The 27,660-nt window shown below is 30.3% G+C and overlaps 4 protein-coding genes and 1 non-coding gene across 5 annotated transcripts; 2 read left to right on the forward strand and 3 right to left on the reverse strand.

Moving 5' to 3' along the window:
• Positions 1-58: 58 nt before the first annotated feature.
• LOC123921504 (transcription factor NAI1-like) lies at positions 59-5,847 on the reverse strand. The gene is made up of 4 exons (XM_045974084.1): positions 5,539-5,847; positions 5,230-5,343; positions 1,116-1,460; positions 59-440 (listed from the first exon to the last, which is right to left on the reverse strand). The coding sequence occupies exons 1-4, from the start codon at positions 5,578-5,580 to the stop codon at positions 369-371; spliced, it is 573 nt and encodes a 190-aa protein (XP_045830040.1). The 5' UTR covers positions 5,581-5,847; the 3' UTR covers positions 59-368.
• A 4,861-nt stretch (positions 5,848-10,708) lies between these two features.
• Positions 10,709-12,382, forward strand: LOC123921979 (putative UPF0481 protein At3g02645). Its single transcript, XM_045974732.1, has one exon. The coding sequence runs from the start codon at positions 10,709-10,711 to the stop codon at positions 12,380-12,382; it is 1,674 nt and encodes a 557-aa protein (XP_045830688.1).
• A 3,751-nt stretch (positions 12,383-16,133) lies between these two features.
• Positions 16,134-16,236, forward strand: LOC123882648. The gene has a single exon (XR_006799959.1). It is a non-coding gene; the product is annotated as a U6 spliceosomal RNA (small nuclear RNA).
• A 4,391-nt stretch (positions 16,237-20,627) lies between these two features.
• LOC123921980 lies at positions 20,628-22,756 on the reverse strand. Its single transcript, XM_045974733.1, has 3 exons — positions 22,522-22,756; positions 20,679-21,186; positions 20,628-20,646 (listed from the first exon to the last, which is right to left on the reverse strand). The coding sequence occupies exons 1-3, from the start codon at positions 22,529-22,531 to the stop codon at positions 20,628-20,630; spliced, it is 537 nt and encodes a 178-aa protein (XP_045830689.1). The 5' UTR covers positions 22,532-22,756.
• A 1,640-nt stretch (positions 22,757-24,396) lies between these two features.
• Positions 24,397-26,079, reverse strand: LOC123921981 (putative UPF0481 protein At3g02645). The gene has a single exon (XM_045974734.1). It carries the CDS (start codon positions 26,077-26,079, stop codon positions 24,397-24,399), a length of 1,683 nt encoding a protein of 560 aa, XP_045830690.1.
• Between the last annotated feature and the right edge of the window lie 1,581 nt (positions 26,080-27,660).

Consider the following 27,660-nt stretch of genomic DNA (forward strand, 5'->3'; position numbering starts at 1 on the left):
ATCTCTTGTATTAAGTTTTGAGTATCATTATATTCATTTATCATGAAATTTGCTTATATATATAAAAAAATACAATGCATAAATAAGAAATTAATAAGAATTTCTCAGAGAGAAAGTACAATGTAATTTTTTACTCATACCACTACTACTAGTACAATATATATATGAAGTTCTCCCCCAAATTGTGGTGGCACTTTCTGAATAAGACAACATGCAACAGTTAATTCTTGCAGTTTAATTAAGATTAAAATGGATCTACACGTATAATGAATGAGATACCCCAACTTGAACTGCAATTTAATTAACAGAATTACTTACAACTACTAGTAGTACTACATGACTTGTTTCATACGTAACTATAGCACATGCTATTGTGTTGAGATCACTAATCTTAGGGTTTTCACTAATTCATCCACTGTAATCTTGTATCCATCACCCATCTGCATTACATATAGCATGTCAGATTTCAGAATCATTTTGTAAATGAATGAAATTAACCAGTAAAATATTAGTTAGTGATATTGAGAATAAATTGCTAATACTCCATCCGATTTCATAAGGGGTATTCTTCTTCTCGTGGTAGTTTTATAAGGTCTTGTCTCTCTTTTCATAAGGGGTATTCTTCTTCTCGTGGTAGTTTTATTTTCCTGTTTGTTATCTTAGAGATTGTTGGAAATAAATTGTTAATAGTAAGGTGTTGCAGAATCTGGAAAAGCGTAAGGAGCAACAATGTGACAATTTTTCAGGACCACTAAAAGACACATATTTCAACATAAAGCTTTAAGACATTAGATATATAAATAATTTTTTTTTATATATCCAACATTTTGCACATTTATATAGTAAAAACCAAGCTAAGGAAGTAATTAATCTTTATGGTAACAATCATGTTAATAAAACTCAGTTGGTAGTCGCAAGAATGTTGATATACATGAGTCTGGCTTTGAATACGAGATTCTCCACACTTAAAGTAGGTGAATCGAGTGGCTAAACGACTTGACAATAAAAATATCACATGATCCATTTTTAAATACTCCATTTGGTCCTTAATATAAAAAAATAATTATTTTTTAAGTATTTCAACATAAAACTTTAAGACATTAGATAGGATGTACCTGCGCAACAATGGTGATGTTAAGGTTGGATTTTCCAAATTGCAGGACACTACTATTAACTACTGAAAGATGAAGATTTTCAAGGTGGGTCAATATTTTGAGTATGACACCATTTTGTTTCTCACAATGGATCATGACAAGAACTTCCCTTTGTAACACTTTTGCTTGGACCACGGGAAGATTGTCATCTGTTCCACAACTGTATTCATTTGAGTTCACATTTTGTGTCCTTTTGTTGTTACACATGTTGATGTTGGATCCACTTTCTTGTTCTAGCTCTTTCACACGTTCTTGAAGGTTTTCCACATAGTCTTTAGCTTTGTCTAGGATTGTAGTGTCGTCCATCTACACATTTATATAGAAAATTTAATTTCAAATCTTCATTTGCAAACATTATATTATAAGAATATTTGATATTTATTATGTTATTTTTTTTATGGAATATTATGCCAACTTATTATATTTAGTATACATTAGTAACATTTTATAAACAAAAATGTACTTTTTAGATTCATTGTATATTTAATGAATATAAAAAAAATGTATTTTTGCTTATAAAGTGTTACGGATGAAGTAACATATTTTTTATGCTATTATAGTATTTTAAATCAAATTACTAGGCATGACCAATTTATCCTTGATACAAGATTAAATTGTATAAAATAAATAATAAATATTATCTTTATATATTTCTGATTTTGTTTTTTGATAATTAATCTGATTTTTTATTTATAACAAACTACTTAAATATATAATACCTTTTTTTTACAAGTATTATAAATTTATAATGAAAATAAAAAAATGAAAAATATTTTCAAAATAGACAAACAAAATAATACAAAATGGAAAATATGTTGGATGTAGCATAAAACATTTTCACGAAATATGAGATGAAATTGTAGGTAATTTATCCAAGAAAATTAACCATATAAATAAATTAGTTTATAAATGGTACCTTCAAACTAATTTTTACTTCATTTGTAAATTTTTATTAATTGTTAGATAAACTTACTATCCACTATTCTTTTAAGATAATATAGAAAAATTTATATAACTGTTGGGTATAAATTTGGTATTTATCAATTAAATATAATTGGTGGGTCCAATATTTATTCGAAGGTTATATTGTCAAAATAAAACTTTCAAATGTTGTGTCGAAACTCTGATTATGTCGAAGTAAAAAGGAGTTTCGAAAGCTTTGAAGATTGTGTTTGAGGGTTATTTCACCAAAAGCGCGTCGAAGCAGTTAAATAAGTCGAAAGGCTAGTTGGGTCAGGCCCAGAAGGAGCAGTACAGGCCCAATAAGCGTTGGCGCGCGCTGAAGGAATGAAGATTGGAAGTGGAGAACGTGGGTCGACGTGGCAAATCGAAGAGCGTCCAGATGATCAAGAAGCAGTTACCACTTTGTCTTAGTATTTATAGCAGTTTTTCATTCAGAACAAAGGTCACAAAATTTTACACAAAACTCTCTCTGAAATTCTAAGTACTCAGCGTTCGAACGAAAGGAATATCTGAGGAGAAATGTATGTTTTGTGAACCATTTACTTGTAATTGCTTTACTTTCAATGCAATTTACTTTCCAGCAATGTTCTTTAGTTTAATTTAAGTATTTTTCTTAAGAAACTGCTGTTTTCGAGGCGATTCGAACTAGTATTTTCTTTTATTGTTTGAAAACGATTTAATCCTTAAGCGTTTGTTTTTTCTTTGAAAATGAACATTCAAACATTTTTCTAAGTAAACAAAACACAAAATTGTCCTGAGATTTACTAGTTGGTCTCGCAAGTTTAAATACTTAAACTAGCGGTTATTTACCAAATTTTCACGTAAACAATAACGAACCATATATATGATTCCATTAGAATATAACGAACCAAAGGGCCGCAATGATATTTTTTTTTTTACCTTTTGGTTTTTAGGGGGAAGTTACTCTACTAATTCAGTGTTGGACCATAAAATAAGTAGTCTACTCAATAATTTTTTTTTTGATATGGTATATAGTCTACTCAATAATTATTCTGTTAAAAATTTGAATTCGGTTTTTTTTAACAATTTATCCTTTAATGAATAATTAAATATTGTTCTACGTTCTTCTTTTTGGGTAAGGGCTAGTCCCATTGTAATTATTTTATTTTACTTTTTTTTTAATAATATGAGTTATAGGTAGAGGATAGAGAAAGATGGGGATGCCAAAAGAGTTAAGATGTCTATATTCCTATTTTGATATCTAGATGCTCTTAATTTATAAAAAAAAATCTCATTAAACATTTGAGTATGGTCTATTCCTATTTTTTTTATAAACATTTGAGTACGGTCTCTTGATTTGCAATGATATATTTTTATCATTAATAACTTTGCTTAAGGTGCACTAAAATTTGGGAAGAGGTGCTTAATTAAACTACACTATAAAATTTGGGAAGATGGAAGAAGACAATAATACAAAATTACAGCCACACATTGACTTCATTTCATAGTAACCTTTGTTTAAGTTAACCACATGTACTTTATTTTGTCGTTACGTTTGTTTAAACTTTAAACCACACTCATAAGTGCACGATCGATGTATTTTTTACACTACAAAGTACAAACCCAACCATGCACGAGGAGTAGAAAATATTTTAAAAGATTCGACACTCTAAAACTTGTATTTGTATCATTTATGATATGAAGTTTCAAAACCATATTATCATAATTTTTATTTTCTTTTCTTAATTTTTTATTTTACAAAATTTCCTTCCTACGTTTTCTCATCTTCCCAGACAATTTTAAGCGAAAATTGGATCATCTTAATATAACTTATTTCCCCGTTATTGAAATGATTTAGAGTGTATAGAAGCATGGTCGATTTAATATGTTTAAAAGTTTAAAGTAAATTTTATAATCAGACATTTTAAATTACTAAATAACGCAAAACTTTTAAAAACAAAGTAGTTTTTGGTAGATCAAATGTTCGAACATGAGATAAAGAGATATAAAGAGATATGAGACTCTTGACTAACTAAGTTGCAAGTGTTGTGGCAAGTGTAAGTTAAGTTCACATTGTTTATAAAAGTGGAGGTTGAACACTTTATAAGAGGATCCATAAACCTAACATCTTAAAATTTTGGGTTAAAGTGTGATGTCCAACTTACTTGTAGAGTTGTTCTTAAGTCCAATGTAAATGTCCCTTCACTGCCCCCACGTGATGACCCAAAAGAAAGAATATGTATTCTTAATAGTCATATGCAACATTTATAACTAAATGTTCAAAATTCCTAACTCAACCAGAAAATACCGATATTTTTAAGTCAAACACTTTCATCTAGAGTTCAAATATGAGGACTCACAATTTTGTGTTACTATTAGTGGTGTTTTTCATTTCGTCTAAGGTCAATAAAAGATAGTAATACTTTTTAATTATATTGAATTTTTCTTAAGTTTTTTTTGGTTGAAATATTTTTGACATAAAACATTAGTTTTGACTGTTTGGCCCTACCATGCATAGGGATAGTAATACTTTTTTTCTTTTAACTCTCCGGTTATCAGAAAGGATCTTGATAGTCTAGAATTCAACCAATATGTAGTTAATATATAAATAAGAATTGTTATTGTTATAATCATTGATTCAAACTCGAATTATCTCAAACGATTCATTTTAATTAACTTAATCTCATTAACCATTTAAACACAATATATATTATTTTTTTAATATTAATTCTTAAACTATAATAAAGAAGAAGTTAAAATCAATGATCATTGAAGATAATTCAGTATGAGATCTAAAACTCATAGATAAGTTCTATTTCCTTTAATTGGATATTAATTTTAATTATATCAAGCTTTATCTACAAAATAATTTCAAATTGAAAGATACACAATTCATTATAAAAAAAAAAATACACAATTCAAACATTATTAGTTGTTATGACCGTTAATTAGTTGGAGAGTATTGTACCAAAAAAAAAATAGTTGGAGAATAATTGATCGAACACACAAACTATAAAAAGAAACAACACAATTTTTTGTGTGTATATATATGTATGTGTGTGTGTGTTTTTTTTTTGAAACATGTATGTGTGTGTTAATATGAACATATATATGTTAACTAAGTACTAATAAGCTAAATTTAATTACTAACCTTGTTTAAGCCTATGGTGGCTGAAAGTGCCATCAATTTCTCCTTAATCTCTCTATCACCACACACAGATTCAGATTGATCTCCATCTTCAAAAATTACATCATCACCAATTACCTATGTATAAATGAAAACAACAAATCCATAAAAAAAAAAAAATGAAAACAACAAACAAAAGAGAGTTAATTATAGATATAAGTTACACTCTAAGTAACACACACGAGATACAATAATATGATCATGATTAATTCAAAATATATGTGTAACATATGTATTATATAATTGATGATGATGAGTACAATTGTATTTTACCAAATCAGACTCAAAAGGCCAATTTTCTCCAGACTCCTCCATTAATTTGTGGTAAATATGCTAGAATATTAAAAATGATATATATAATATATAATTTTGTTTTAATTATTGTGTGAAAAATAAATTATGTAAGCTAGGTGAGTGTGTGGAAGATTGAAAGGATATTGTGGATAAGAGGTGGGGTTATTAATAAGGGAGAGAGAATGAAAGAATGATGGAAAGAAGAAATACAGACAGAGTGAAGAAGGGTGGTAGCTGAGGTTGTGAGGAGACTAGTTTGGTGGCGTGTGTGGAGATACTTCATCATCAACTTATACAAAAAAAGTATTAAGTTTTCCTATTTTACATTTAACTTATTCCTACGAAATTACCCGATTATTACAAACCCGGTTTTATATTTATTCAATAGTGGACTTGATGTTTTGTCAAAAAAAAAATTAAAAATAGTAGACTTGATGTTTTTTAGTACACCTCTCACTATCAAAACTATTAATTTTAATATATAAAAAATATAAATAGGATTAACGGCGCAGCTTATTTTCTATTTGTCTTTTATTCAAATGTAATTAATTATCTAATAATATTATTTATATTAATATATTAAATAGTAATAGATGACTGAATAGATAGATTTTGATATCATATTAACTTTAATTTATTCTTATAAACTCGACTTAATTTTTATTCAATGGTTTCTTGAGTGATTTTTTTTCTTCGATAGTATACATTAAGATTGATTCAAATGTTAAGAATTTAAAGAAAAGTAAAGTCTAACTAATAATAATTTTATTTATTTTGTCAAAAAAATAATTTTTTTTTATCTATGATTCAAATTTAGATATTCTCTAAATAATTTATCAATAATTAATTTGTTTTACTCATACTAGTAAGCCTCCTCATTCAACTCACCTTTATAAACTTTTTATATTGAAGATAATCTTAGCTGAGACGTGTCTAACCTCAAATATAAATACTACCAAGCCTAATTTTTTGTTATTTATATATGAATCATACTAACTAGTAACTATTGCTCTCATATACAATTTAATGAAATAAAAAAGAAACAATTTTCATATCAAAACAAATATTATTTATGCTAAAATATACCAAATACAAGAATTATTTATGATATTTAGTTCATTAACTAATGTAGCATAGATACTAGATTGCATTTTCCTTTATTTATTTATTAATTTTTTTTTTTGACAAAACAAGAAGTATTGGGATGCTAGTCAGGGCTGGTCCTGAGTTTTTGGAGGCCATATGCAAATATAAAAAAGTGGCCCTTTAATAAATAAAAATGCAATTTTTTTTAAAAAATATCCTTAATTTAAATTACAAATAGCATAAAAAAATAATCATCAATGCAATTAACGTAAAAAGAGTCATAGTTTAATCAATAATATTAAAACATTTTCTAACTACTTAAAACGAGTCATTTTTCTCTATTTAAAAAAAATAAAACGAGTTATTTTTAGAATATTTTTTTAAGCAAATTCGTCAATTAAGTAATGTATTAAATTTTACACTCCCTAATTTATTAAAATTACAACTCCATAAAATAGATTATGGGCCTAACAATCGGACTTTTGCAATTTGTTGTATAATATATTAATTTTTACACCCATAATTTATTAATACTACTACATTTAAAAAAAATTAAGACCTTCATTTTTAGGAGGCCCAATGCTACGGCACATGTTGCAGATGTGTCTGCGCCGGGCCTGCTGCTAGTTGATAAGTATTATTGTGGTATCCACCGTTATAGAGTATATTTTCGTTATTATTATAAACTCGTAAAACATGCAACTTGCATCTGCACCGTTCAATAGTTCATTTTCATACGTGTCAATCACTGGGTGACCAATTTTGGAAGCATGGGAGGGCAGCGTGGTTCTCGTGTTTCATGCTATAAGACTATAAATTAAGGGTCACCACGAGCTATGAAGTCCGCATACGTAACATGATACCGATACAGTGATATGAGAAAATTTTCAAATTTTTTATACGATATGGCGACATGCACTATTTAAAAATTAAATTTAAAATTAAATATATAAATATAACTAAGATCGATAATTATAAAAAATCAACATTCAAATTACTCAAAATGATAATTCACGGATAACATATTTTAAAAAATAATAATTTTCTTTTAATTCCTTTTAATTATTTAGAATTGCTTTTTCCTTCTTTAAAGACACAATATTAGTAAATAAAAATATCCATATATTTCTCTCTCCCCCTCCCTCCAAAAATAAGTTCCATATAAGTCCTAACTTAACTGGCAAAAATGTCGAAATTGTTAGGCCGGCCGTCGTGACCCGGGATCTCACAATTATTTGAGTTTAATCATCTAAGATAAAAAAAAGTTTAAAATTAAGTCAATTCAAATGGGCCCGTAGTTTATGACTAGAATTTTATCTTTTAATGTGAATAAGTGGATGAGTATATCATAGTACAAAGGTGGTCCTACATATTATATGTAATATTTTTATCAATTTAACAATACTCACGTAAACATTTTCTTCCTCCTTTTAACGCAAAATAATAGTTCCAAATTCTTTAATGATAATAATAATAATGGATTGTCAAAAATAACAATAATAATAATAATAATTCTAAGAACAAACAAATTAATACAAATAATCCTTTTACTCAACAAAATATAATATATCACTTGATTTTTAATAGTAAGATTTTTTTTTTTATAAATCACAACTATACAGTTGTGTTTACTATACGTAAGATAAATAAGAGTGTTCATGCTCTTATAAGGTCAGTTTTATCTCATATTTCACAAACAACTTTTAATGTAATTTTGAGCTGTATTATTATTAATAAAATAAAATGGCTTAAATATACACTTGTGTAATATATATATTTTTTTTGCATAATTACATAGAGTATGCTACCGTACAAACCAAACGGAAGCTTCCGACTACCGCACAAACGACAAAAAAGGGGTACAGAAGTATTTAAATGGGTCACTAACAAGGCCCATGGCAACATATGAATGGACAAGAAATTATACCGAAAGGGGTACAATTTCACTAACAACATATATATATAGTAATAGTAGAAGTGGGAGATATTTCAATCCCTAAATTATTTGGTTCTGATTCGATTGATCTCTATCCATGATTGTTAATTATAGAGATTAATTTTTCTAATTGTGTGTAGAAGATATTTTAATTTTTTATAGAGAGGAATAAAATTAACGAATCAAACGAGGTAAAGAAACCCCCGAAAATCATCATACAAAATGAATTGAAGAGAATGACAAGCTAAATTAACAATATCTCCGTCAAAACTTGAAGAATGACCCATATTTGCCAAAAAATCAGCACATCGATTTACTTTTTGATACACGTGAGTAATTGAAGTCTCCCGGTTAATATGCTAAAGGAGAGAAATAATTTCACCAAGAAGAGGAGAGGGATAAACATTATTAGTATGTCCCGAAGTAACCATGTTGACAATGACTTTTAAATTCATTTCAAAAACAACATTTAAAAAGTAAATACAAATTCAACTATACAAAAATGAAACTCGAAATTAAAGACAAAATTATTCAAATAGAACATCGATCTAATTTGCATGGTTTGTCAATCTTGTTGTTGGTTATTAGAGGGTAATCAGCTACTTTATCCATTCACAAGAGTGCCTTATATAGGCAAGGATACAATAGCTTGCAATACAAGCAACACAGACTTAGGCCTAGACAGGCAGGCCCATGGCATTGCAGCGCGCGCGCTCATAAGCTGGCCCAGGCACGATACAAACACAACTAACATTCATGCCTAACACTTGCGCATATCCGTTATAATTCATAATATTTATATGGAGAAAAATGGAATATTCTAACAAAAAAGTAAAGTAAAAAGATAGAGTAGAAAAAACTGGCAAAACACCACACTCTTGTTTTCAATTTCTATGGAGAAGAAGAAATAATAAATCTTAGGCTATGCTTGGTTTTTTTTATTTACAATGAAATTAAAGATCGAACCCAAAACCTTTAACATACTACTCAAATTTCTTACCACTAAACTAAATTTAATGACTTAAACTATGCTTGAATTGGTGTAATGTGATGAAATAGAATAAAATGAAATGGTATGAAGTTAGATTCTAGTGTTTTATTTTTAAAAAATGGAGAAGTGACATAAAATATGATTCCATCTCATGCTATTTTTATTGGATGATGCTACACAATACTTCTAACACATAGGATGCTACAAACAAGCCATGACTTTAAATAAAAGCGGGACGTGAGAAGGCCTATGGTAATAAATGATAATAAATTTTGAGGTTAACTTGTTAATCACTTTCACTAATTAATAATTATCAAATGTATGAAAAATATTTTTAAAACATTAATTAAATCTCAAAAGTAAAGTTCAAAGAAACATGGTTCCACTTTTTCACCAACCATAAGAGGGAGGAAATGCTTTCACTTATTTATTTATTTATAAATATTATGATCCGTTGGCCCAATTCAATCGAATTCACTCACCATTGAAATGAGTTCATATTTGACATATTCCCTCCGGTCCTTTTTATAAGGAACACTTTGAAGAAAAAAAAATTGGTCCATTTTATAAGAAACTTTGACCAATTTTCAAATGTTTTAAATGTTCAATTTCACTTATGCCCTTATTTATTATGAGAGAGAATTTAAAAATAAATAAGTTAGTTGATTAAAGCGTAATTAAATAAGGGTATACATGGAAAAAAAATTAAATTTAAATGAAAATAACTATGTTAAATGTGCTTCCTTGGTCTGTGTAATTTTTTCAAAGTGTTCCTTATAAAAAGGATCGAAGGGAGTAAAATACATGAGTAATTTACTAAAATCGATCAAACTCGATTTGTGAACACTTTATTTGATGTGTAAATTTTCAAGATAATACAGCAAATTAAAAAAGCATGCAACGGAAACATGCATGATTAAATTAATCCCAAGTCAACTAAAAAAATTAAGCATGAATAACACATTCCTAAATTTTTAATGTAAATTGATCATATATAGTCATAACTAGTGCTATAAATGGTGCAAATTATAAGCTCAAAACAAAACATACAAGTTTCATCGAAATTGTCAACTCAATTTCTTCCTTGTAAGAGCTATACAAAGAAAAATTCAAACATGTCTTCTCTAAGAAAAACTATGTCATATAATTCTAAATCAACCTTTGATGAACTTAAATGGGTGATTCATATAAGAAAAACCCTTGAAGAAGAATTTGAAGAAGAAGATGGTGAATTATCTGTAACCATTTTCAATGTTCCAAAGCTTCTTATGGCTAGTGATCCAGATTCCTATATTCCACAACAAGTTGCAATTGGTCCATACCATTATTGGCGACCGGAACTTTATGAAATGCAAAGTTACAAGCTTGCGGCAACAAAAAGATTCCTAAAATCACTACAAACTCTCAAACTAGACAACCTTGTTGACCAATTGACAAAGTTGGAACAAAGGGTTAGAGCATGTTACCACAAATACTTAGATTTGAACGGCGAAACGATGGTATGGATGATGATTGTTGATGCATCATTCTTACTTGAGTTACTTCAAATTTATGCAATTCAAGAAGGTGCAACAAAAAGGGTAGTTTCGTCAAGCATGTCACATTTAGTTGACTATGCTGGAAGAAAATCAGCACATAATGCAATGTTGAGAGACCTTGTTATGTTAGAGAATCAAATTCCATTATGTGTATTGAGAAAAATGCTTAAGTTCAAATTCTCATCAAAAGAAGCTGCCGATGAAATGTTGATTTTCATGTTCATAGGTTTGTTTAAAGAAATTTCACCTTTCAAAATGATCGAAGATTTTCCAAACATTAAAGTCTCCGAAAGTGCACATTTGTTAGATTTCTTTTATGACATGATTGTGCCTAAATTAGAAACTGAACAAGATGTTACTATTGATGTTGAGATTCAACAAGAAGAGGAACAAGATCACAAAGGAGATGATGAAGGTGATTCTAGTTATGTTAAGCAATCATTCAATGAACTTTGGAAGATTCTTTCAAAACTTAACAAAGGACCTATGAAATTACTAAAAAGGGCACTTGTATCAAGACCTTTGAAATTACTTGTAAAGTTTCCTTGGAAAATCATAACCAATCTTCCTGGAGGTAAACTTCTAAAACAACCTCTTGAATCTATTTTTTCCCCTAAAGAGAAAGGTGATGAAGAAAATCAAGAAAATGAAACTTCTAGTACTCTTATTAATAAGTCACCTTTGATTGAAGAAATCACTATTCCTAGTGTTAAAGAGCTCATGAATTCAGGTGTGAATTTTTTCCCTACTACTAATGGAAGCATATCAAGTATTAGTTTTGATGCAAAAGCAAGAGCATTTTACCTTCCAATAATTAGTTTGGATGTTAATACCGAAGTTTTTCTACGAAACTTGGTTGCATATGAATCATCAGTTGGATCAGGACCATTGGTTATAACTCGATACACTGAATTGATGAATGGAATTATAGACTCGGAGGATGATGCAAAGATTCTAAGAGAAAAAGGGATTATTTTAAATCACTTAAAGAGTGATAAAGAAGTTGCTAACATGTGGAATGGAATGAGCAAGTCATTGAGATTGTCTAGGGTATTGTTCATGGATAATGCTATTGAAGATGTTAACAAGTTTTACAATAGTAGAATGAAGGTGAAAATTTGGAAATTTATGAAGTCATATGTGTTTGGTTCATGGAAATTCTTAACATTTTTAGCTGCTATTTTCTTGTTGCTTTTGATGGCTGTGCAAGCTTTTTGCTCAGTCTACTCATGTAGTCGCTTTTTTGATAAGGCACTACAACAAAGTGATTAATTCCATTGAAGTTTTTTTTTTTACTTTCTATTCTTGTGTTTGCAATGATTGTGACTATGTAATCTTGTTATTGGAATTAAATGTAGATGCTATGGATTGTTTTCAATGAAGAAGAATGAAAATTGTATTTATGATTTTTTTTATACAATCGTTTTATGAATCATAAATAATAGAAGAAAACAAAAGAAATAATTATGATCACTTGCTCATTTGTTTTTATCTCGCTAGTGAAGTTAAGAGATAAGCTTCTCATCAACTATAATATTTTATTAACAACTTGCTATATTATTGTATTCCTTTATCTAAACTTCCATCATTACACTTGCATATACTTTAGCCAAATATATTAGAAATGAGTGTCACTCATTAAGTTAATGATCGTCTCTACGTTAAAAATATATACTCAGGCCATTGTTGGGCTCGAGTGCAGATGTATATGGTGGATGACCTGATCAGAAACCTGATAGCAACCTGATAGCAGACGATCCAGCGGATCATGGAAAGACTCTGATACCATACTAGAAATGAATGTTTGGCTCTAACTCATCTTTACAAAATTGGCTTGTAAGGTGAAAATTGCCACTACTTTACAAACATATATTCAGGTCATCTCACAATCGAGGTAAGACTTCTTATCACCACGTGTATTATTATTCAAGGAGTTTAGTTAATATCATTTTTTATGTAATGGATTGTAATGGAAAAAATGTAATGGAAAAGAATCTATAAGTTGAATTTTGATGGAGATAAACTTGAGTATAGTCGTAAATGGACAACAGTATATAATTGAAGTGACCAACCTTTTCCTATAAACAAAGTTAAACGTGTGAAAGTGGAGAATGCTCATCAAGTGTTTTGTCATGATCATGAAATGGACCCTTTAATTTAAGAGCAATGAGCCAACTTAAAAATGACTGTATTATATAAAAGCAAGTGGGATAAAGTGGAGTAACGACTTATGATTAAATTAAACAAAAGGAAGGCTCGATGAAACAAATTAAACTTCGAACCCTATTCATGATTTTTTTTTTTTTGAAACAACCCTATTCATGATGTTGATTCTAACGATTTTAGTATTTTTTTTACTAGTTGAATTAGGATTTGTGAACATAATTTTACATTTCGACTAGTATATTATTACCGATGATATATAATGATATTGTAATAAGGTGTTCCTCATTCTTTGAAAAAATATTTTAAACTTATTAATTATGATCGATATAAATGTTATGCACGGTATGAATATATAGTTCAGTTTTTTTTTTTTTTTAATAAGCATATATAGTTCAGTTGATAGTTACTATCTACGTTATTAAATGAGCTGAAATTCGAATTTTAAATTTTTCACTTCTTTATATTGTGCGAGTCTAACATGTAACTATTAGGTAACTAAACTACTTGGAAAAAAAATCATAATATTATGCAAAAAAAAAAAAATCATACTAATATCCTATACGTGAGACTTAATTAACAGATTCACACTTCTAAATTACGATTAATTACTTCAAATTATAAAATAATGCTACTACCAACCTCTACGTTGACTACATATCAAAATTAAGCATGAGGAACACTACACATTTAAATTACGATTATTACCTTAAATTCCAAAAAAGAATATGGCACTATACCAAACTTTGAATTGACATCAAAATTGAGCACGAGGTAGCACTATTTGATTTTGATGAGAAGAGACATCAAAATCATCAGGAGGGAACTCACTACTTTTGATCCTTTTATTATAAGAACCCTTTTTTTTTCTTCTCATTCCTCTACCTAGTTCTAAAAAAAAAGGTCTTGATAAAAAAAATGTTTGTATTTGAAAATGTAAGGCCTCAATAATTAAAAGTTCGACTTTGAGATGAAAAAATCTAATCAATAATTATTTCAATCAAATCGGACAATAGATCATACTTCCAATACACTAAAGGTCCAATAAAACGGATAAAGTTTCCACATAAGCACTAAGCGACTACGGAAGCATACATGACCATGGAATAAGGGTGTCCAACGTATCAATATATGATAACGACATTGGATAAATGACACTCCAAAGAATATTTGTGACTATAATCTTATCCAGATAAAGGACTCTATCAAATGACTAACCCCTACTATTCCACTTTTACTCAATTTAGCACATTTTCTTACCTCATTCATATACTGACATAAGCGCTGAAATGCTAATATTGCTGCAGGTACCTTTTCCCCATTAATACTAGAAATTCACACCAATCATCATCAAATACATATATGACGGATTCACCTTCATTATCAGAATATACTCATTTGAACCCCCGGTTTAAATTCAGACTGGATCACATATTCTACTTTAATTTCATATATTGTTTTTAATTTAAAATTGATGTTGATGTGAAATATATTTATTTTTAATTTAAAATACTTGAGGTGATAATTCAATGATAAAAATTTAAATTTATAATTTCAAAATACCGAGTTAAATTTTTTAAAAAACAGTCATTCTAATTCTACCATTCATACTCCCGGGTCAACCCAACTTTGAATTATCAAATCTCATTTCATAAGAACAAGAGGGTGTTTACCAATTTCTTGTTGGAGTTGCATGTCGTCATGCAAGAAGTACAATTTGCATGTGGAGTTTGTAAGAACATCTCCGATAATTATTTTTTTAAGTATTAGTACCTAATAGGTACTCTTATTAGAGCAAAACACAAAAAGTATTAAATAGGTACTGGTTCTACAATAAGAAGTAGTGTCTATTTTGTTTTTGTGTGTCCTATTTATAATGATGTATAATTATTAGTGGAATGTGTTATTGATGAGACCCATTTAAAACTTTTTAAGAGATTTGGGTTGGAGGAATTGAATACTTATTAGGTACTATTATTAAAAAATTATAAATAAGTGATGTGTACACGTGAGGTTTAATTAAATACTCAAAAATGAATATATCCATTGTGGATGCTCTAAGGGAGAAGAGTTGCACAATATTTGCTGTATATATGTGCAATGGAGGATCTAACAATAATGGCTGAGACAATGATTCCATCTCACTCTCACTGTCTGTCTCAATTATTCTTTGCACACTACACATAACGACGAATTAAATAATTAAGTGAAGGTGAGAAAATACTATAAATTATTATAATTTTAAATATTGAATTTAATTTATGGTAAGGACATGACATGCGGGCTACCTAAGTATTGCCTTTGTAAAATTTTATTATCCTATGAGAATCTTTTATATATAATTTTGTTTTTGAATGTTGGGAAAAACTGGCATAGAGAAAATAAAATAATACAATCAACAACATACGAATATAACGTGGAAATTCCAAACCGGAGAAAAATCACGGCCGTTGTCTAAACCGACAATCAGAGAATAAACACTATGTGAAAATTGTTACAACACAAAAACTTCACTCTCAACCACCCCATGCCCTAGTGCACCCACACTCTCCAAAATAAATATTTGAACTACATCTCAAATACTTTTAAACAAGAGCATAAGAGAAAAGAAAAAGACATAAATATAAACTTAAAGTGTTTACAAGTGCTATTGTTTGATGTATTAAAATAAGAAACTTGAGGTCACTATATATAACATTGAGTTCCCGCACAATTCACTTTTCTAAGCAATGTGAGACTTCTCCAATATAATTTCCTTGACATTTTTTTCCTTCATTAGCAATGTGAGACTTGCATTGCAATCAACCCCAACAATAAATACCTTTAATTAATTAAGAGATCGAATTAAAAGATCAATTTTATCCCTTTGGGAACATCCAAAAAATTGGAACGATACGAGAAGATTAATATGACCCATGCACAAGAATAACACACAAATTGAGAAATGATCAGAAAAAATTCTTTTTTATAAATTATATTTGCATTAAAAAAAATCAACTACTTTTTACAAAAAGATCAACTATCAACTATTTATATATAATATAAAATATAACGATACAAATTAACTCGACAAGATCGTTTCATTAGAAATTGTGTGACAAATTCTCTACTATATGATAGATTAATACAATTGATCCTATGTTTCTGATAACAAATAAAGAACAAGATCAATAAACCAAATGCGGAAAAATAGAGATTAGCAATTACCTCCAGCCATTGTTACAATAGAGTTGTGAGTGAATTGCTCTTTTAGTCTTCCAAGCTCTTACTTTCAACAATATAGATGGTGTATATTTTCTGAATAGTGAATTGAGAGAGCTTAGGGACCAAAGGCCACTTTATATGCTTGATTCTACCATCAAGAAATCATGAGCCATTACCACCCAAATAATGACCATTAAAAATTGATAATGACCATTAAAAATTGAGACCCTCCTTATCATGACTCATAAAAAAAACCAATGGACCACTTAATGGGTTTTTACTCATAATAATGTGAAACCGTTATATTTTCTTACATTCTCCCACTTGGTCCATAGGATTTTAATTGTTGACCTAAATTGAGTCATCATATATCTTCCTTAAGAAATAAACACATGAATCATAGCGATAGTTCCTCTAAAAGCGAGTATTTTCATCTATGTATTACAACATGTTTAGTTTCTCAAGTATATACTTAATGTGGTAATCAAACTTAATGAATAAATTATATATTTATTCTTGGTCCAAATGAAATATATTTTCTCAAAAACTATAGTGCGCATGAATATGAGAAAAACATCACAACATAAGAGTTTTTTATTTATTTATTTATAAACTGAATGTATACAATCATAAAGAGGAACCAAGTCTCATATTTTCTACATGATCCTTGAATTTTAGTGGTGGCATGCCCTTAGTCAAGGGATCAGCGATCATTAAATCAGTGCTAATGTGCTCAATGACCACTACTTTATCTTTAACTCTTTCTCTAATGGCTAAGTACTTAATGTCGATGTATTTACTTTGACTTCCACTTTTGTTGTTCTTAGCCATAAAAACAGCAGCTGAATTATCGCAGAAAATTTTCAAAGGTCTAGAGATAGAATCCATGATTCTAAGCCCAGAAATAAAACTCTTAAGCCATACACCATGAGAAGTTGCCTCAAAACAGGAGACAAACTCAGCCTCCATAGTAGAAGTAGCAATCAAAGTTTGTTTAGCACTTCTCCATGAAATAGCTCCACCGGCCATCATAAAAATGTATCCTGATGTTGATTTTCGAGAATCAACACAACCTGCAAGGTCAGAATCTGAATAGCCGATCACATCTAGATTGTCCGTCTGCCTATACATAAGCATGTTGTCTTTTGTTCCTTGAAGGTATCTCAAAACCTTCTTTGCAGCTTTCCAGTGGTCCATACCTGGATTACTCTGATATCTTCCTAAGATTCCAACAGCAAATGCAATGTCGGGTCTTGTGCATACTTGAGCATACATTAGACTTCCAACAACAGAAGCATAAGGAATGTTCTTCATTTGTTCCCGCTCAAAATCATTCTTAGGGCATTGGTTCAAATTAAACTTATCACCCTTCACAATGGGAGCAACACTAGGTGAACAGTTTTGCATCCGAAATCTCTCTAAAACTTTGTTGATATAGGTTTCTTGTGATAGACCTAGAACTCCTCAAGGTCTATCTCTATGGATCTTGATGCCAATAACATAAGATGCCTCACCCATGTCCTTCATATCAAAATTTTTAGAGAGGAACTGTTTCACCTCATGTAGCAAACCATTGTCATTAGAAGCAAGTAAAATATCATCCACATACAAAATAAGAAAACAAGTTTTACTCCCACTAACCTTCTGGTATATGCATTGATCCATAGGATTTTCAACAAATCCAAATGAAGAAATTATCCCATGAAATTTAAGATACCATTGACGGGATGCTTGTTTCAAACCATATATGGATTTCTTAAGCTTGCAAACCAAGTGCTCACCATCATTAGAGAAGAAACCTTCAGGTTGTTTCATATAAACCTCCTCCTCTAAATCACCATTAAGAAAGGCTGTTTTCACATCCATTTGGTGCAACTCAAGGTCAAAATGTGCAACTAATGCCAAGATGACACGGAGAGAATCTTTCTTTGATACAGGAGAAAAAGTCTCTGTGTAATCAATTCCCTCCTTTTGAGTAAATCCCTTAGCAACGAGTCTAGCCTTGTATCTCTCAATGTTACCTAATGAATCCCTTTTGGTTTTAAATACCCATTTACAACCAATGGCCTTCATCCCATTAGGTAACTCTACAAGATCCCAGACATTGTTGTTTTTCATGGAATTCATTTCATCTTTCATGGCATCATACCACAAATTTGACTCTTTGCAACTCATGGCTTGTGAAAAGTTTTCAGGATCATTTTCAGCTCCAACATTATAGTCAGATTCTTGTAGATACGCAATATAATCACTAGGAATAGCTGATTTCTTTGTCCTAGTAGACCTCCTTAATGTTGGACCAACATTTTCTTGTGGATCATGTTGTTCAACTAATTGTTCATCATTTTCAGGCATTTGATGATCAATTTGATCTACTGGAACATCATTATTTTGTGGAATCTCAATGATTGGTGGTTGATCAACATCCATTTGAACTTGAGGGGTATTGTGAACAACAACCAATCTATCACCTGAAACTGAAGGTTGGGTCTCTATATGATCATGCACAAAAACTATGTTCCTGATGTGATCACTCCCACTAGTCAAGTGATCTTCAAGAAACTTTGCATTTCTTGACTCCACAATCCTAGTTGTGTGAGATGGACAATAAAATTTATAGCCTTTAGACCTTTCGGCATATCCAATGAAATACCCACTAATGGTCCTCGGGTCAAGTTTCTTCTCTTGTGGGTTATAAATCCTCACCTCAGACGGACATCCCCAAATGCGCATATGTCGCAAACTCGGTTTCCAGCCTTTAAATAATTCAAAAGGTGTCTTTGGGACAGCCTTGGAAGGAACCCGGTTGAGAATATACACAGCCGTCTTTAGTGCTTCATTCCACAAGGATTTAGGAAGATTAGAGTTGCTAAGCATACTCCGCACCATGTCCAATAAAGTTCGATTTCTTCTTTCTGCAACACCATTTTGGTTCGGAGAACCGGGCATGGTATATTGGGCAACAATCCCATGTTCTTGAAGAAACTTAGCAAATGGACCAGGTGCTTGTCCATTTTCAGTGTATCTACCATAATATTCACCACCCCGATCAGATCTCACAATTTTTATTTGCTTTCCACATTGGTTCTCAACTTCAGCCTTAAAGGCTTTAAAGGCATCCAATGCTTCGTTTTTATTATGAAGCAAATAAATATTCATATATCGTGAATAATCATCTATGAAGGTGATAAAATATTTCTGACCATATGCATCCATATCTGGACAACATATGTCTGTATGAATTATTTCTAATATGCTTGAACTTCTGTTGGCACCTTTCTTAGAAATGTTGGTCTGCTTTCCCTTAATGCAGTCAACACAAGTTTTAAAGTCAGTAAAATCTAGAGTATTAAGTACCCCATCTTTTACTAGCCTTTTAATTCTCTCTATGGAGATATGTCCTAATCTCCGATGCCATAATATAGAAGAATTTTCGTTAATATTACACCGCTTAATGCCAGTTTGAACATGCATTGAACTATAAACGGATTCGTTTTGTAAATTAATACGATAAAGACCATCAGACAATATACCATTCCCAACACATTCCGAATTATAAAATAATTCAAATGACGTGTCTTTAAAATTAAAGGAATATCCAAAAGGTACAAGTCTTGAAACTGAAATCAAGTTTCGTGAGAAACTTGGTACATAAAAGGTCCTTTCTAATTTCAAAATAAAACCATTATTCAAAATTAAAATGCAAGTTCCAATAGCTTCCACATGTGAGCCCATCCTGCTTCCTGATAGGACAGTTTGCTCACTTCCCACTGGCTTCCTTAGGCTTTGCATACCCTGTAAGGAATTGGTTATATGTATTGTAGATCCAGAATCAATCCACCAAGTATTAATATTAACGTTAGTCATATTAGATTCATAACAAACAAATGAAAATAAATTACCTTTCTTCTCAAGCCATTCCTTAAATCTAGGGCATTGCTTCTTCATGTGTCCTCCCTTTTTACAGAAAAAACACTTGTCCTCCTTCTTAATATCACCTTGAGGTGGTATTTTGAATTTACCTTTTTGATTTGCTTGAGCCTTGTCAGTTTTGATAGCTTTGTTCTTCCCGCGAGTGGTTGTCAGCAATGCACTCTCACCCTGTTCCATCACAAGCCTTTCTTCTTCTTGAACACACATAGTCATCAATTCATTGATTGACCATTTGTCTTTATGTGTATTATATGAAATTTTAAAAGGCCCGTACTCAGCTGGAAGAGAGTTCAGAATGTAGTGCACCAGGAAGGACTCAGACATATCAACCTCAAGTTTCTTAAGTTGAGCTGAAATGTCGCGCATTTTCATTATATGTTCGCGCACACCTTTCACACTGGTGAGTCGGTAGGAAGAAAACTTCATAATCAAGGTACTTGCTAAAGCCTTTTCTGAAGTGACGAACTGATCGTCAATGGCTTTCAGCAAATCACGGACATTCTCATGCTGATCGACAGAACCACGAATTCCAGCGGTAACCTTAGTCTTAATGAACATTACACTGAGCCGGTTAGATCTCTCCCACCGCTCATATAGTGCAATTGCAGCTGGAGTACTTGTTTCAGTAATTGCAGGTGGTTCGTCTTTCCTAATAGCATAGTCTATGTCCATCCACCCTAAATGGAGGAGAATCCTTTCCTTCCACACCTTATAGTTATCTCCTCTGAGCTCGGGAATGTCACATCGAATATCAGAAAAATTAGCAGGTTGAGAAGCTGAAAAACCAAAAGTTCATGTCAAAAATTGAGGCATATATGTTATCTAAATTGTATGTATTACCGATTAACAAAGTAAACATACCACAAATAAATCTTATAACATAAAAACTACCTGCGGGCTAAATTTTGATGTAATAAGATTTATTTAAACTTTATGATAGAATTTTCAAATTACATACACAACAACATACTTTACGTGCATAAAATAATTTGTTTTTCTATCCAAAATTATACTTTATGATAAAACTATCAAATTATGTACCAATTCATAATTCCTGCGGGTAAGTTATGAAAATAATTTGACATTCTATCCTAATTAATCATACAAATATAGTAAAAATTCCTGTAGGATAAGATTCACTATACCACATATAATTAATTACAATGTTATGTCTAATTTCTTATGTGACCTTAAAAACTTTAGAAATAATTTTAACTAATTGAGGGTGCTGCGGCTAAACCAAAACTAATTAAAATTATGAAGATCACTAGACATAACAACTCAATTATATGAGAAATTAAATTATACATATCAAAATAAGATATAAAAATGAATAAAAATTCTCATATATGATTACATAACTAAAAATAATATTATGTACCTGATTAAACTTTTTCCAAAATTGTAAGGCATAATCAATCAACTTAATCAGAAAACAGCATATTCAGAGTACAAATATATAATAAGATAAAATCATAACAGAAGTTGTTACCCGTCCCTGTCGTCAAGAAGGCAAACCTTTTACAGATAAGGAACTGTGTTCGGAATCCCTGAATCTAAATTCTGTATAAATTTTTTTTTTTTTTTTCCTTCAAAATAACAGTTTAACGTATATATATAATTTGAATTCAGTATTATAAAGAAAAGTAGCGCATGGCCAAACGGTAACAATTGCTGATAGACACACGGGGGACGCGGGTTCAATTCCCGTATCCTATAATCCCCCTTTTTTTTCTTTTTTTTTTAATACTGTTACTGTTCATCTTCAACCTTGAGCGGGTCAGCTTGACCCAGTTACGACCCAACTTAAACCCGGTTCGTTCTATGAGTTTTATACATCGTTTTAAGCATTCTAAATCACAGATAACTTAGAAAACTAATAAATTACGAATTTTTAATGATGTTTGGAAATATAATGCTTCAAACTCAAAACTCAAAAAAAACAAACCACAAAATACCAAATTTGGAAGAACCAATACGTAACAAGGCAGAGGCAGTAGACATGCTCTGATACCAAATGATAGATTAATACAATTGATCCTATGTTCCTGATAACAAATAAAGAACAAGATCAATAAACCAAATGCGGAAAAATAGAGATTAGCAATTACCTCCAGCCATTGTTACAATAGAGTTGTGAGTGAATTGCTCTTTTAGTCTTCCAAGCTCTTACTTTCAACAATATAGATGGTGTATATTTTCTGAATAGTGAATTGAGAGAGCTTAGGGACCAAAGGCCACTTTATATGCTTGATTCTACCATCAAGAAATCATGAGCCATTACCACCCAAATAATGACCATTAAAAATTGATAATGACCATTAAAAATTGAGACCCTCCTTATCATGACTCATATAAAAAACCAATGGACCACTTAATGGGTTTTTACTCATAATAATGTGAAAACCGTTATATTTTCTTACACTATATACCGCCAACGCCAAGGACGAGTAAAATTTGAAAGAATGTACTAACACTTAATTAGAAAGTTTAAGGAGTTGGAGGCGGTACAAATAGGGGTCAAGTTGGTGCACCGGCTAAGCCAAAACAAGCTTGGAGAGTTTTGAATTAAAATCTCTTATTGGTTTTTTATTATAAGCAATATATATATATATATATATATATATATATATATATATATATATAATGGAGAACTACTAGGGTTATAACAACCCTTGCAAAGAAAATAATATTTTGTACTATCTAAGCAAGCTACAAGATTATTGATGCACCAATCAGAATAAACATAACATAAATTACTCTCTCTTCTACTAATGAACCAAAATCAGGACACAAGCTTGATGTTCTCCAACAAACGATAAAAATTAATTGTGGCTCCTCTAAAAATAACATGGTTGTGAAGTGACCAAATACATCAAGTAGTTGCCCACCAAATAAGATACCTCACTTATTATCTTGTGCTTCAATATATCGCCAAAAGCAAGAAAATGTTCCATCCCGCACCTTTTCAACTCAGTATCAAAACCTAGCCAAGTGAAAAGTTCCTGCCAAACTCGAACGCCAAAGAACATGTGAAAAATAGGTGTTCACCATTTTTTGTCACGTTGAAGCAGAAAATACAGGACCTGTTAGTGATGTCCGAGATAATCCATTTCTTAAAAAGCTCCTCCCTAGTTGCCTTTTTGTTCTTAAGCTACCTCCATCCAAATATGCTAATTTTAGATGGTAGATCATTCATCCATAATGCTTGTAGCGCCCTCATAACATCATGATTAGGAAGACCAGTTTGAACATGTGAAGATAAAAATTTGTAGCAAGAATTAACAGTAAAGATACCCGAGGAGTCCATAATCCATCGTCGATTATCATCAATATCTGAATGCGGTCTGACCCCTTCTAATACCCCTTCTAACTCAATTAACTCATCAGCCTCAATATTGGATAAATATACTCATATCGGTTGAAATTGATGTGGATCAATGCTATTTAATAGGATATTTTTAAATTACAAATGATAATGCATTTTATAATTGAATATTACTATGAGTAGGATCATTTTAGTAGAAATTAGTGGAGTATTTATTATGAGAAGATACTCTCATAGGATTAATTTTAATAGTATATATTTAAATTGAAACCGGTAAAACAAAACATGTGTATTTTATGGAGAGTTTATCGTCGTCTATCTGAATCTCACAATATTCATAGATTAATCTCGGAGATACTCCCCACCAAAAAAAAATTCTCGGAGGATACTCTTTTTTTTAAAAAGTAAAATAAAATAAACTTCACTTGTGAGGTGCAATAGATGAGTAAGTTCTTTTAATTATTTCTACTGTTTTCTTCATATTATTTATGATTTATAAAAGCACTTCAATAAAAAACAATGCATAGCATACATATAACTTTATTTTCTTCCAAAATAATTACAAAACTACATAGTCACAACTCACAACAAATCACCAACAAAAAACAAGAAAAGATAAAAACAAGAAAGAAGGAGGAAAAAAAACACATGAATGGAATCAATCACTTTGTTGTAGTGCCTTGTCAAAGAAACGATGGCATGTATAAACAGAGCAAAAAGCTTGCAAAGCCATCAAAAGCAACATGAAAATAGCTGCTAGAAATGTTAAAAACTGCCATGAACCAAACACATAAGACTTCATAAATTTCAACATTTTCACCTTCATTCTACTATTATAAAACTTGTTAACATCTTCAATAGCATTATCCATGAACAATACCCTTGACAATCTCAATGACTTACTCATTCCATTCCACATGTTAGCAACTTCTTGATCACTCTTTAAGTGATTTAAAATAATCCCTTTTTCCCTTAAAATCTTTGCATCTTCCTCCGAATCTATAATTCCATTCATCAACTCGGTGTATCGGGTTATAACCAACGGTCCTGATCCAACCGATGATTCATATGCAACCAAGTTTCTAAGAAAAACTTTTGTATTAACATCCAAACTAATTATAGGAAGGTAAAAAGTTCTAGTTTTAGAATCAAAACTAATGCTTGATATGCTTCCATTAGTAGTAGGAAAAAAATTCACACCTGAATTCAAGAGTTCTCTAACACAAGGAATAGTGATTTCTTCAATCAAAGGTGGCTTGTTAATAAGAGTATTAGAATTTTCATTTTCTTGTTTTTCATCATCACCTTTTTCTTTAGAGAAAAATAAAGATTCAATAGGTTGTTTTAGAAGTTTACCTCCCGGAAGATTGGTAATGATTTTCCAAGGAAACTTAACAACCAATTTCATAGGTCTTGATACAAGTGCTTTTTTGAGTAATTTCATAGGTCCTTTGTTAAGTTTTGAAAGAATCTTCCAAAGTTCATTGAATGATTGCTTAACATAACTAGACTCACCTTTTGAATTTTCATCATCTCCTTTGTTATCTTGTTCCTCTTCTTGTTCAATCTCAACATCAATAGTAACATCATGTTCTGTTTCTAATTTAGGCACAATCATGTCATAAAAAAAATCTAACAAATGTGCACTTTCTGAGACTTTAATGTTTGGAAAATCTACAATCATCTTGAAAGGTGAGATTTGCTTAAACAAACCTATGAACATGAAAATTAGCATTTCATCATCAGCTTCTTTTGATGAGAATTTGAAATTTAGCATTTTTCTCAAAACACATAATGGAATTTGATTCTCTAACATAACGATGTCTCTCAACATTGCATTATGTGCTGATTTTCTTCCAGCATAGTCAACTAAATGTGACATGCTTGACGAAACTACCCTTTTTGTTGCACCTTCTTGAATTGCATAAATTTGAAGTAACTCAAGTAAGAATGATGCATCAACAATCATCATCCATACCATCGTTTCGCCGTTCAAATCTAAGTATTTGTGGTAACATGCTCTAACCCTTTGTTCCAACTTTGTCAATTGGTCAACAAGGTTGTCTAGTTTGAGAGTTTGTAACGATTTTAGGAATCTTTTTGTTGCCGCAAGCTTGTAACTTTGCATTTCATAGAGTTCCGGGCGCCAATAATGGTAAGGACCTATTGCAACTTGTTGTGGAACATAAGAATCTGGATCACTAGCCATAAGAAGCTTTGGAACATTGAAAATGGTTACAGATAATTCACCATCTTCCTCTTCAAATTCTTCTTCAAGGGTTTTTCTTATATGAATCACCCATCTAAGCTCATCGAAGGTTGATTTAGAATTATATGACATTGTTTTTCTTAGAGAAGAAGACATGTTTGGAACTATGTTTTTTTATAGAAATTGTAGTGACAATTTTGATGAAACTTGTATATGTTTTTTTTGGTACTTATACTATGCATCCTTGCAATATAGTTATTACTTTATTTGATCAATTGACATTAAACTATTAGGAATGTGTTGTTCATGCTTAATTCTTTGAGGTAAACATGATATTAATTTAATCATGAATGTTCCTAATTTGCTTGCTTTTCTTGGCCGTCTTACCTTGAAAAATTACACATCAACAATAAAGCTTTTAACTTTTTCAAATAATAAGTTTTTCTTTCTTAATTAATCTTCAATTTTGTTCTTGGGCAATACTGTTTCTAATCTCATATACAAGCAACCTTGTAATTAACCTTATAAAACCTTAAAAAACAAGTGAGTTGGACATCACATTTTTAAAATTCATAAAAATTCAAATTTCTTCGTAAAAATTTGTAAAATGTGTCGGGTCATGAGAGATGGGGATCATTCACATTGGGCTCAGAACTATATAAATGAGTTGAACACCACATTTTTACCAAAAACCTTAAGATCTTAAATTTATGGATCTCTCACTTATAAAAGGTTTGAACATCAGTCCCTACATATATAAAATGATCATTAATATCACCGTAAACTGGACTATATATGTAAGCTGAATATACTCATTATACTCTGTAATATAATATAAGCAAAAAAAAAATATTATAATTTTTTTTAACTTTATTTAATGATTAAGGTCATGCAAAAATTTTAATTTCTTTGGAAGAAATAATTAATTTTATATTATATTCAAAAAATAATTATGATGAATTTATTTAGTATAAAATTATATAAATAAGCAAAAAAAAAATATTATAATTTTTTTTAACTTTATTTAATGATTAAGGTCATGCAAAAATTTTAATTTCTTTGGGAGAAATAATTAATTTTATATTATATTCAAAAAATAATTATGATGAATTTATTTAGTATAAAATTATATAAATTTTCAATTAATGGAAACCTATTCTACACAAGTAGCTAGGTACAAATAAAAGGAGGTTGATGTTTCAAAAAAATATAAAAAATAAAAGGAGGTTGATAATTTGATTCCTGGAGCACATATGCACTGGCCACCAGTGGTAGATAACGACATTACTTGAATATGAAGCATGTAAGAAATGTTATCACATGGTTTGAAACGTGCTTTAAATTATTTTCACTGTAATAATTGAAAATATATAATAACCAATTCCCAATTGGCAATGGAATATTAGAAAATAGTGTAAAGTACAGGCTGTTTAACCAGGAATAATAATTACTAGAAGTTTGTGACATTTCTTCTTTTCCTTGACTGTGGGAAGTGGGAACCATTGATCCCTTCCTCTTATATTATATATGGTCCGGTTGGTGAAAAAGTGAAAGCTTGTTTTCTTTTTAACTTTTCTTTTGATTTATTGGTTTAAAATTGTTTTTTTCTTTTACATTTAATTTTATGATAAAAGAAATACTAGACCATTTAGTTTGGATGTCATCTGTGACAAGTGTGTAAGAAAAAATATTTATTGAGAGACATTAACATTT

This window comes from Trifolium pratense, linkage group LG4, assembly GCF_020283565.1.
Source record: "Trifolium pratense cultivar HEN17-A07 linkage group LG4, ARS_RC_1.1, whole genome shotgun sequence".
NCBI lineage: Eukaryota > Viridiplantae > Streptophyta > Magnoliopsida > Fabales > Fabaceae > Trifolium > Trifolium pratense.

Coding starts and splice junctions, on each gene's coding strand:
- LOC123921504 (XM_045974084.1), bottom strand. CDS start 5,580: ATGGAGGAGTCTGGAGAAAATTGGCCTTTTGAGTCTGATTTG. Junction 5,344..5,538: donor GGCCTTTTGAGTCTGATTTG/GTAAAATACAAT, acceptor ATTTATACATAG/GTAATTGGTGATGATGTAAT. Junction 441..1,115: donor ACATCACCATTGTTGCGCAG/GTACATCCTATC, acceptor TATGTAATGCAG/ATGGGTGATGGATACAAGAT.
- LOC123921979 (XM_045974732.1), top strand. CDS start 10,709: ATGTCATATAATTCTAAATCAACCTTTGATGAACTTAAATGGGTGATT.
- LOC123921981 (XM_045974734.1), bottom strand. CDS start 26,079: ATGTCATATAATTCTAAATCAACCTTCGATGAGCTTAGATGGGTGATT.